We start from the raw sequence: 13392 nt of genomic DNA on the forward strand, positions 1-13392 counted from the left end.
GTCTAACATTGCTCAGTGATGTAGATTTTAACAGTTTAATTACTTCTCGATGGATATGTACCAACCGTGTGTCACACGATCGTACATGAATTATTTTGTATATATTATGCTTGTATCTGCGCTCTTCCCTCGCTCTAAAAAGAACTAGAATAAACATGTCTGCGTTTTTCCTCTGTAACATTGTCTGTTTCTCGAGCATGAAATTTCCTGTTGCCTTGAGGTTTTGTATATAAAGGAGAGTGTTCTTTAATAAAGTTACTCAGTTGATTGCTTCCTGCCTTTGAGTCACAACCTTCTCTCGGCCCGTCACATTGGTGACCCCGGAGTGACGGGCCGAGATATAACTTGTTGGATAATGTCTGTTTCCAAAAACTTTAGATGTTAAGTCTTTTAGAAGACGGAGAAAATTGGTTTCCATACTTATATATTGTAAAAGATAATAAGGACCAATGCAAAGAAATAGAATTCTAATAAAAATGAAATTCATACAATCCTATGTCTCTTCAAGGTCCCACACTCACCTGGAAGGCACTTAGTTGGATGAACAGGGTGATGTATCCAATTCCAACCAGCAGAATTGACGGTAAAAATATGGTGAGCACCAATAAACTCCATCTACGTTCCAAACTAAACTTAACCTACAAGTAAATGATGAGAAAAGTTTAAAACTTACAAATAAAATTAGGAAAATCTGGGGATTAGAAGTAAAATAATGAGAATCGTTTTTAACCCTCAAGTGAAAAGGTGTGGTAAGTTCAAGACCTACAATTATTATTATTATTATTATCATTATTATTATTATCCAAACTGACTGCACCAAGTACCCTAATTGGAAGAGCAGAATGCTACAAGCCATAGGCTTCCCTTAGAAAAGAAAATGATAATTATAAAACAAACAAAAGAAGAAGAAACAAATAAGGTAAATAATAGCGTTACATAAATAAGTAACAGATAAAAAAAATAGCGTTTGGATCGTTTTATCTCGAAGTTCCATCGATTCCACTACTGTATTCATTAGCGGATCAAGAAATATTTGACCACGTTTACTAGATTCTGGAACATGTTATGAAAGAGTTCACAGAAGGATTCACTTGCAATGGAATATCAAAAGAAAACTTAAACCTAGATTGGGCATTTCTCTTGCTTGAGGGTACTCTTGGGCACACTATTCTATCTAATTTCTCTTCTTCTTGTTTTGTTAAAGTTTTTATAGTTTATATAGGAAATATTTATCTTAATATTGTTACGGTTCTTACAATATTTTATTTTTAATTTTCCTTTCCTCACTTGGCTATTTTCCCTGTTGGGGCCCCTGGGCTTATAGCATTCTGCTTTCCCAACTAGGGTTGTAGCTTAGCAAGTAATACTAATGATAATGGACATAGGGTAATTCCTTTATGAATATCGGTCTCACAAGAGTTTTCACGTTCACCTTACCTCCATCACAGCATAGCTGACTGCCTCGCCCAGGTCTATGATAATGTTTTCCACGGTGAACTTCGGAAGATCAGCAAAGCCAGAGTATTCGACTGAAGCGTTCTACAGGAAATATTTTGAGGATGAGATTATAAAGATTAAAGAGTTAGGGTACATATAGAATTTTCTATCATGCAAAGAAATAGTAGATTATACCAATCTTGAATCTCTCCCCGGTTACATATCCATATATCAAATGAATATGTAAACTTGAGTTTACCTCTAGTTTGTTAAACTGAATTTATTTGATATGCTATAAGGATTCATCCTAGAACAATAATATTGTATATATTATATCGAGGACTATCACACACCTTGACCCCTCCAATCTCATGGCTATTCCTTCCATGCCGCTTTCTTTGGAGACTTAACTAATTTTAACACAATAACTATTAGAGCTATGAATTAATATACTGTATAGTTATTGTACAGCTGAATATAGTTCCTTTCCATTAATATGTAATTTTAAATAGTTAGTTAAACTTTTAAATACAAATATAATAAGAGATAAAAACGGGAAATTACGGGACATTAAATACTTTGTCACTAAAAAGAGTATAAATCTCCGATCTAGAATATGTTCAATGGCGCTCAAAGGTTTGATAATTATTGAATCCTACCAAGTCTGGTTTCCTTTGATAACTCGTTAAAACATACTTAAATCTATTTTGAAATGTGCATAATACAATAAATCTATTAATAGATTACTAGTTAGTGAGTAAGAATGAGAAAAAGAGCAACTAATGAATTTGGTTACCGAGAAGTTGATGACGGAGGTATCGGCCGAGTCCAGTTTGATGAGAGTGGAGCACGTTTGACTATCGAAGGGGTAATTGAAGAGAAGGAAGTTGCAAGTGAAACTCCCAGAATAAAAGGTCTTCCGGACCAGACTGACGCTCTGCGGTTGGTATATGGTGTCTGTCGAAAGAACCACTTCATAGTAAACAAATATAATACATCTGGATATTTTTCATCTCTCTCTCTCTCTCTCTCTCTCTCTCTCTCTCTCTCTCTCTCTCTCTCTCTCTCTCTCTGACATTTGAGTATATATCTGTTTGGGTCGCTTTGTCTGATCTGCAGGATTTCAATTAGTAGGAAACTTTATCGATTTTTTTAGGATTTTTCTTCTGGAATACCTGGGTTCCACCATATTTTTTTTCCATGAAAACACTGGCTAACTAGAACGGGCATTCGGTAGAGCGCATACCTTCACCACCACCACTTCCGTCACTAAGAGAGCTGATGATGTAGGTATTTGATCCCAAAGCACATCTGTCATCTAAATTTGTCACCAAGGACTAAAAACTTTCATTTGACCCTCATCGCTAACAAGGGTAAGGGCATTACTATATCCTGTTGTATATCACAAGAGAGGCAACTGAATTTTGCATATTTTGGGCACTAGTTTCATGTAAATCAGATATAAATTGGCTACGATAGGGCAAAAAAGACGTTTATGGCATTTTTTCACCTTGGCCTTGACTTTAAACCCAATCACTCCCAAAATCTAATCAAATTGTCTTTGGATCATGACCAATTATCTCACCAAATTTCATAACATTCGATCCAATGGTTTTTGAGTTATGCAAATCACAAACACACAGACAAACATACATTCAAATAAATAGGCTACGCGCCTATCAAAACATAAGCTTCGCAACGAAGTTGGCGAAGATAATTATGCCTGTAATATTCGAAATGAATTTGACTGAACAGTTGGTCTATGATAATAATCTGTTGATTAAAAAAAATTATTCCATAAACTTGTAAACTCTTATTAATGTATTTCTCACATTTACAAACTATAGGCTACATCTATCAAATAGTTGACATACAGAGATATCAATTTGTATTTTTAAAAGAAATCATTGCAATAAGGAGACATTTTGTTGCTCTTTCCGTAAGTGATGTGCCTAATAATGTACGACAATAAAAACTACACACCTATATATGTTATTAGAAAGATGCATAAGAATACTTCATCTTTGTCAATCATATGATCAAGAATACTTAACAAGAATGTCTTTGACCTACTATACAAAACTTAACAAAAATACATTCAAGCAACTTAAACATTTTCTATATTTTTTTTTTTTCAGAAGAAAAGCAACAATAGAAACATCGACACTTTTCACTGAGATACGAATAGATTCTTCTTTTGATACACCTATTGGGAGAAAAATATTTAAGATGCCAACGTAGTATCCCCATATCCACCCCAACAGCTGATGCTAAAACTAATAAAAACAGAAGATTAAGCCAGAATGATAATTTACCGAGTAATAATTGTTATTAAACATATATTTCTCCAAGGACTAGGGCAAATATATAAAAAACTGGAGAAAATACTTTAAGTCATGGAAAGTATTTTACCTTCACTGGAGACTTAAGACGAATTTAATTGTTATCCTGACGTCTCTATTCGAAGATCTATAGACCCTCCAACCGCCCCACCCTTACCGCACAAGGACAGTAAGGTTACGAACACTAGTGAAAACCACTGTGTTGTGAGCGAGGATTGATCTCAGCACCCAAGGATTGCAAGTGAAGGATCTTTCCACTGGCTATCGCAACGTATACCTTTTCATCCGTATTTCAATGCAAATGGAGGTAACACGAGATACATCAGTTTAAAGAGATAATTACAATTTTGATAAATGCTAAGAGATTGTTTTAGAATTCCAAAAATCTCCTTAAAAGTATTCAGATTTTTATTATTAGAAAATGGTACCGCCTAACTTTTTAGACATTCATTTAGCTCTAATGCAAATTACTGTTGTTATATCTATTTATGTGTAGGCTACCATTTATCACAGGAAAGAAATATATATTTAGAAGTTACTAGCGAATATTCAACATATATCAGATATCAACTTTTTTCTTCAGCCTTATCACATTAATTGTTAATGATGAAATAATTTACTTTAATAAGCTGTCGAAAGAAATACATCCATTAGTGTCCAGAGAAGGAGAAATATAAGCAATGAAATTATTTCGAGAATTTATATCTAATTGTGTCAAGTATACAATACCTTAGGTATATGTGAGTATAAATAAGTAACTTCTGAATATGGAAAAAATTATATATACACACACACACACACACACACACACATATATATATATATATATATATATATATATATATATATATATATATATATATATATAAATATATATATATATATATATATATATATATACATATATATATATATATATATATATATGTGTGTGTGTGTGTATACAAATATATTTATTTTTTTCTTATATATACTTACACGCACACACACATATATACACACACACATATATATATATATATATATACATACTGTATATATATATATATATATATATATATATATATATATATATATATATATACACACACATATATATATATATATATATATATATATATATATATATATATATATATATATATATATATATATATATATATGAATACGGATGCTGTTGATTGTTTGTTAACTGCAACATACCATTGTTTTAAAATGATCTGTCGTGGCACAAACTTGAACAATTGTTTTGAAAATCAGAATTCGAATGCATCATGAGTAGAAAAGTCTTTAAATCCCTCCTTTACATCAATTGCATGATGCTTACGTGGAAGGATCTCTCAGTTTGAAATTCATTAAGGAAAGAGGAGCATATTCACATCATGTCCAACAAGTGTTAAACAATCTGCCAGCAAACACACGCGGTATCCACGTCACATTTCTACGTCTACGTCGCAAATAAAGATGATGTCTGAGCAAAGGTCTGGCTGTAATTTTAGTCTTCTGGAAGCGTTTTATACATTATAGATGATGTCTGAACAAAGATTTGGCAGTAATTTTAGCTTTCTGGAACCATCCATTGACAGCGTGAAAACCATAGATATTGTGCAGCTAATTTAAATAAGGCAGCCAGTCAGTCAATCAGTCAACAGTTGACAGTTACTGGATTAAAAAAGATGGTCAGTTATGTGCAACTACATTTGCTGATAATAATAATAATAATAATAATAATAATAATAATAATAATAATAATAATAATAATAATAATAATAATAATAAGAAGAAGAAGAAGAAGAAGAAGAAGAAGAAGAAGAAGAAGAATAACAATAATCATCATCACATCATCATCACCATTACACCATCATCATCTACTGAACATCGAATGAGGTTGTCAGTTACGATGAACTGCTCCAAGTAATGTTAATAATAATGATAATGAAAGAATGCAAGATAAAATTACACGATTATCACATTCAACCATCTATTATTCCTCTCAATACCGGAACCTTCTCCAAAATAATCAGACTCAGGAAGTGGCTTTGATAATATAAATGACAGGTCTAAGTCCAGCTGACAATTATTTTGATCTCAGTGCCAATGACCCGTCCAAAAGCCATCGGATACACGCATTAACTTGTCAATAGATTGCAAAATCGTTTTTGCTGTCTATAACAAAGTGAAGTTGAGTAGTGGTTAGATTAATGATTCAGTCACCGTCCTCATTATATTTTCTTCGTCAATATGTTTAGACATCTCATACTTTTGCCATGATGTTCGTGATTCTTTTTGTAGATCGATTTCACAGCCTCGACAAAATGTAACGAATTCTCACTTATCCGGAGACAGTAAGGGATGTGATCTAATACCCTATTAGCAATTAAATCGACTCCATCTCATCAAATCACTTACGAATTGACAGGAACAGTACAGTATTATAATCCATTCGGTTTAAAGGTTTAAAGGCCTCTCATGAATGGCAGTTACAAGGGACGGTGACATTGCCCTATCAAGCAGGAGAATGCCTTAGAGACTGACCATATTACATAAGATCAGCGCCCAAGGCCCCTCTTCACAAAGCTAGGATCAAGGAGGTCCAGGCAATGGCGACTGATGGCTCAGCAGATAGACCTTAGGCTCCCCAAAACCCGCCATCCTTAGCTCACAGGGATGGTGAGGTTGCAGCGACCAAAAGAACTAACGAGTTTGAGCTGGACTCGAACCCCAGTCTGGCAATCACCAGGCAAGGACGCTATCATCTTCAGCGATTAGACCTTTATATCCTCAAATAATTAAAGTAAACATTATAATTCAACCATTGTTAATCTTGTCAATAAACAATTTCAATATGAGATGATTAAAGCTTTTAGTTTATTAGAGCTGACATTACCGGATTATGCTGTATCGCAGGTGCTGTGGTTCATGCAATTCATTTCTTCAACTTTATCATTGTCTTGCATATTTTTGAAGCACCGAGAACAGAATGACTAATTCTGTATTACTGAAAAGGAACACAAAAGTACCAAGAAAGCGCATAACATGCATTTCCCAAAAATAAGATTCTGCAAAGGTTGTTGCGAAGTCAGTTCGAGTTTCGATAAAAATTAAAATCCATTCCAAAACTAAAAATCTCACCTGAACGTAGCAACGTAAAGAAATCCTAACCTTGACACATGCCCAGTGGTATTGTTGATTTTTCACATATCATGGTTTCCCTTTTTAAATGCTTTCGTTCGTTATAGATTGCCTTACCATACGTAGATCACAGGCTCTTGCGTTGGCAGCCCGTAAGGTTTAAATTCTAACACCTAACACAATGATGATAATAATGATGATACTAATATGGATAATACTAGTAAAATAATACGATAATAATAGTATCTAGCGAGTATTAAAACTATGTCATCATATTTCAAAGGATATTTACGCAATGAAAAAAAACTGATTCATATTAAACGGCTATATTTCAAGTCGATGGATTTTGACAAATATGGTTGAATAGGAAAATCAACAGATGTTTTCTATGTGTTTCTGTTCCTGTGACTAGAATTGGGGCATTTTGGAACCTTTGCTCTTCCATCGTGTTCTAGTGTGCTTCAGTTCCGTCTTGGACAAAGTGTAAAGTTATTAAAAAAAATTATAAATATAATGTTAAATGACTAAGCTATCCATTGTTCTCTCTCTCTCTCTCTCTCTCTCTCTCTCTCTCTCTCTCTCTCTCTCTCTCTCTCTCTCTCTCTCTCTCTCATACTTATTCATTAGTAAATGGTTAAACTTACTCCCCCCAGTCTCTTTCAGTAACCAATGGCATATATTGACTGAATTCTTTAAATTCCGCCAAAGCATCACGCTCGACGACCATCAGTAAATATTGATCTGGATGTGATAGTAGGTGGATTCGTTCTTCATAACTTTTGTTCTAAGAATGGTAATGCCTATATTGTTTAATAATAATAATAATAATAATAATAATAATAATAATAATAATAATAATAATAATAATAATAATAATAATAATAATAATAATAATAATCCAAAATTATGGGAATAGATCCGAAAACTGTTTTTTTGAGAGGCTGGCGAAAGAAAAGTTAAGTCTAAGATGTTTGTGAGTGTGATCGAGCATTTTCGGATCTGGAAGCTAAACGACTAGGACGATCATAACGGGAGTGGCACCGTTCCACGAGCCACCTCTAAGGAAACGTGGAACGTGGCACATTTTAGGTCAGTAAATATGCCGTGCTGGATTAAATTTTGGCAGCCCTAACGAAGAAATGAGAAGAGCCACTGGTCCCAAAATCACGCACAACACTAAAGTTGAACCTTTATCCTTTGGGATCACCATTTCCGTGACCTTGAACTGAGGTAAAATTAAAAATTGATCTTTAATGTGATTCAATGAGAGAAACACGATGGTGGAAACCCCATTCCCGTATCTTGCTTAGTTTAGGTGTCATCGTCAAAAGACTAAGAGCCTAAGTTTTACCCTTGACATGACCTCGGTGATTACGGATTGATCGAGAACCTTTAAAATTCCTTCGTCTCCTGACATCCAACATGCTAGTTTATTCCCGAGCCTCTTGCTCAATTAGGGACCAAACACGAGGGGGCCCGTATCAAACCCCCATACCCGTCTGGTTATGAAAATGCCAAAATAAACCGGGAGAGGGTTAAAAATTTAAGAAGTTAAGCTAGGTAACATGTCACCAATATCTACAAAAATGTACCTACTCCTCGTGTGTGCCTTGATGACGATAGAAATGTAAAGTGCTGAAACTTGTTTTATTGTAAATGCAAAAAAATGTGACATTGGATGGCAGAAGAAAGCTTTTATGATTACGATTTCAAATACTGTATTGCAATTCATTGTCTCAGCTTCAAGAAGTGTTTGTCAGCACTTAGTAAAGTAGAATAACATAATACTGCTGTTAATGGTAATAAAAACAAAATAAATGAATATATGATTGCATAAACAAAGCACTGTAAATGAGCAATAGACCAGTATCGCTATATGGCAAAGTGCACAGGTTCAGTAAATCATCTAATTTTGGCCCCAAGGCCAAGCATCAACGCAATACCAGCCTCTAGCATAGCCTTTCTATTCTAATTTGAAATATAAAAAAAAAAACGGCAAATAATAATTTGATATTGATATTGGTGATATTCGTTACTGTTACCTTTCCCCAACCTATATTCCTCATGAAATCCACACAAAGGTACTTTGCATCGTTAAGATGTACGATAGAAAGGATAGAACAGAATTATCAACTCACCCATTTTGGCATCATTAAAGAGAGGCGGATCTGCCGGCCCAGTTTTGCGGGCGTATACTCCTGACTTGATCTCTTTCAGTATACCATCATTTACATTAAGGAACTCGACTTCCGGCGACCATATAGACTCCACCTCTTCTTCTGAGAGCTGATTCTTTGCCTCTTCAGCTTTGACATTTTTAAATTTCAAGTTCCTGTCTGTCCAGGCAAGCAGAACCTCAAATTCCATGTAGAAAGCTAAATTGATGTCGTCGATATCTGAAAAGCGAACTAGATGAACGTGCGGGAATATAAGCAGTTGGTCTTGGAATGTTTTCCCAGGTGGGGGTCGGTGACGAGCATACCTTCCGGTAAATTCCACGATTCCACAATGGTTCTCGTCACTGCCATCGGCGCAGTCTTCTCTCAGGTTGCACCTAACATCCCTGTCCACGCACGAGCCATCGGAGCACATGTAATGCTCTAAAGTGCAAGTGGACAGGCCTAATTCCAGTTTCTCTTCGGGGGCGTATGAACAAAACGTATTCACAACGTCCCAAGTAGTTCGGCCAACAGGATAATCTTCAGGATTATGCAAATGGGTAGTTGCTATAATCAAATTTTCCATTGTATTCTTAAAAACCCATTTGTTGTCTCCTACATAATATATGGCCATACCATAATAGCCCCTGAAATAAGGACGATTGTGAACATACCCATCCATGATGAATCGAATCTCATGTTCTACAGGTTGACAGAGCCCCCTGACGAAGACATAGTCATGCGTAGTTCTCCCACAAGAAAAACAGAACCTGCCGTTGCATGTTAGGTCTCCCCAAAAGGGCATGTCATTTCTCAGGATAAGACAGTTATCATCAGTGCCACTGTTGGGTTCTCCTGGCGCCCATGCGCTATAGACAATAGGCTCTCCCGTGTTGACATTGACCCAAGTCCCCTCTGTTTTTTCATCCGAAGCCCCCAGCCATAAACGTCTGTAGGTCTTGCTGTCACAAGGGACTGTGAATTCGCTGCTGTCTTCAAATAACTTCATGTTCATTCTTTCATTTGTTGGTATGTAAACCGATGTATCTACAAGGTTGCAGAAAACTAAAGCTTCACCTAAGTATCTCTCCATTGGTACAATGATGAAAGCAGTGTCATCTGAACAAAAAGTTTCTATAGGGACAACTTCCATCTCAACTCCAGGTGTATTGAATTCTGTCACATCGGTAGAGATGATGTTTCCTCTTAGGTTTGAAGAACATGAAGCTATGCCTTTAATGGTGTCAGCGCCGATATCATAATTCCAAATATTCATCTGAAAGATCAAGGGAAAATAAAGGCAACTTTTTATATACTAAAGACTATTTAGTTTCATAAACTAAAGAAAAAGCTAAAAAATTTGGAGGTTTTTATATTGCTTGAAATGGTCAGCTTTGATCTAATGGGAAAATAGAATGTTATGTTTCAATCATGCAATATAAAACTCTTTAATGTGTTATATTACAAGTAAAAAGCAACTTATATTATTCATTCATATATTATATGATTATATACACAATGCTTTTTTAAAATTAATTTTTGCATAAATTTCTATTTATAATTTTTTTGCAACAAATCAAAAGCCAACTAGAGTTGTTCGTAAATACCTAAATGGTTTAGTCTTTGTTTAAGACATGTAACAAAGGCAATCAAATTTCCTGCTGTTATATTAGATTAATAGACATAATCGTAGGAGGAATTTCAGATTTACTTTCGCTAATCTGAATCAACTCAATCATAAAACAAGTAACAATAATTATTTTTAGAAGATCCACGACTTTCTAATACAGTTTTCTCTCTCTCTCTCTCACCTGGGCAACATATCCACTGATGGTCTGTGTAGGATCTGTGCCGCCGCTGTAGCGGTCCTGTTCTTGCCCTATGAAAAGGCTGCCATTAAGCGGGATGATGCCGTTCGGTCCCTTTAGTTTCCCTTCCTTCCGGATTTCTCCATCTATGTATAATCTAAAGGAATGAATCGTTCCTTTAGGTTAGAATCAATAAATAAATCAATAGTTCAGCACTAAACGACAATAAAGCAGCCAGTCTTTATTCCACCGATGGGAAAGAAAAGGGAGATGAAAAAAATCATAATATCAGTGGAATAGTTGTTATAAATTACGATAAATTTTTCTTTAAGGGCAGAATATAATAAAGAATTTTTGCATTACGTGGTTCATTAACAGATGAAACTAAAGTATTGGGAAACCTCAAAATTTCATTCAAAATTTAACACTAATTCTGAAACATGCCATCAAATTCAACGTCCGGTTCTACAGAATGTCAAAATTTCCTCCAACCCCTCAACTATCCTTACTTGAAAGAAGGATGCTCAAAGACGATACAGTAGTGGTGCCATCCGCCAAGAGAGTCATCCGCTTCAATGCCATACCCGGATGATTCCTTTACGTCGTTATAATAGAATGACACTTCTGGTCCCATCAGAACTGTAAGCAGGCAAAAGCATAGGTTAGCCTTAATTACCTGTGGGTAACATGATACCAATGATGCGACTATTATTTTTTTTTTTTACATGAAACTCTGTGCTTTTTGGTGATACACCCTTTCATTATATCAATTGAGAAACATTTGACATTTGCCGAGACACTTCCAACATGATAACTACACGTTTATACTTTCACGAATGTATTGCTTTTCAAATTTGAACGGGATAGCTTTTGATTTGAATCCTCGATGGGGATAATAATAATAATAATAATAATAATAATAATAATAATAATAATAATAATAATAATAATAATAATAATAATAATAATAATAATAATAAGATTGTTGAACAGATAGAAATCTCCTATTTCGATAATATTTGTAAGCTAGATTTTTTCAAAGACATTAGGGAAAATCTAAAATACGATTATTACTCGCTGTAACAATATAACTTCAATCTGGCTGCGTTATACTGAAATGTTTAAGATCATGTTTAACAGAATTATAACTTTAAAAAACTACTGTTTAGAAGAGAATAAACGGGGCATTGGTTTTAACATCTATGTCTTGTCACATGATTAATTAAAGCATTTACTTTTGCTAGAACTACTGGAAATGTATAATTCGTATTTTAAAATGAAAATTTGTAAACAAACGAGTTTCCAGTTCTTTGCGGAGTATTTTCAGCGACCTGAGTATCTCGGACATTCAGAATATTTCCTTATAGATAGACTTACGTTTCCGTAGTTTGATACAATGAAGGTTTCATAAAATCTAATATTTTATTATTTTTTTTTCTCTCTCTCTCTCTCTCTCTCTCTCTCTCTCTCTCTCTCTCTCTCTCTCTCTCTCTCTCTCTCTCTCTCTCTAATATATACATATACAGTATATATATATATATATATATATATATATATATATATATATATATATATATATATATATATATATATATATATATATATATATATATATATATATATATATATATATATATATATATTCATATATATATATATATATATGTATATATATGTATATATATATATATATATATATATATATATATATATATATATACTGTATATATATATATACACATATATATATATATATATATATATATATATATATATATATATATATATATATATATATATATACATTATAGACCATTCCATCGGTCTGGCAATTGTTCCACAAGCGCTTGCAACCCTCGGAGTACTTTTCATCTCCAAAGAAATTGAAGATTCTTCAGCTTATCATAGAAATGAATAAGGAGTGTTTGGTAACCTTTGCTCCACCTGCTATACGTAATATTCTCCTCTTGGATCCAGTATTGCATTTCTGTGCTGTTTTACATCTGCACCATGAACATGAGAGCATCTTTTAATATGACAGGATCATCACATAATCTCATTAAAAATATCAGAAAACCCCAAGTACGCCGTACACGATGATCACAAATTTACCTTCCCATAAACAAACTTAGGAAGACGTGTTCATTCAGCAATACTTACACATAAGGAAAGCGTTGTCGTATTTATCGGAATAAGCGTATGAAAAGAACGGTACGATTTCCCGGTACTGGAGAATTCGAATCCTGGTACAGAGCGTAACCACCTTCAAGACTTCTTTGCTGTCACTTGGGAATAAGTAATGCAGGTATTCCGATGTTGTTCCTGGTGCCAACACATCCGTCTGTATTGCAAACATCTTCGATTCATCACCTGTCCGAAAACAATAAAAAAGTTATATGAATGTTATTCATTTTTCCTTTTTGAGACGAGTAGCCAATTTCTATATTCCACCTAATTTCTGAGGAAACAAGGAAGGTAGTCAAAGCTAAAGATCTGCTTCTTTACATGTGAAAT

The 13392-nt window shown here is 34.1% G+C and overlaps 1 protein-coding gene across 1 annotated transcript in view; it reads right to left on the bottom strand.

The window, feature by feature from the left end:
• Positions 1-2755, bottom strand: part of LOC137644537 (gamma-aminobutyric acid receptor subunit beta-like) — an 8739-nt gene extending 5984 nt beyond the window's left edge. Inside the window, exons 1-4 of the mRNA XM_068377504.1 lie at positions 2656-2755; positions 2234-2394; positions 1438-1539; positions 522-638 (exon numbers count right to left, since the gene is read on the bottom strand). Coding sequence (XP_068233605.1) covers positions 522-638; positions 1438-1539; positions 2234-2394; positions 2656-2755 — 480 coding nt within the window. The remainder of the gene's footprint in view (positions 1-521; positions 639-1437; positions 1540-2233; positions 2395-2655) is intronic.
• Between the last annotated feature and the right edge of the window lie 10637 nt (positions 2756-13392).

The sequence above is a fragment of the Palaemon carinicauda genome, chromosome 7, assembly GCF_036898095.1.
Source record: "Palaemon carinicauda isolate YSFRI2023 chromosome 7, ASM3689809v2, whole genome shotgun sequence".
In the NCBI taxonomy this organism is placed as follows: Eukaryota; Metazoa; Arthropoda; class Malacostraca; order Decapoda; family Palaemonidae; genus Palaemon; species Palaemon carinicauda.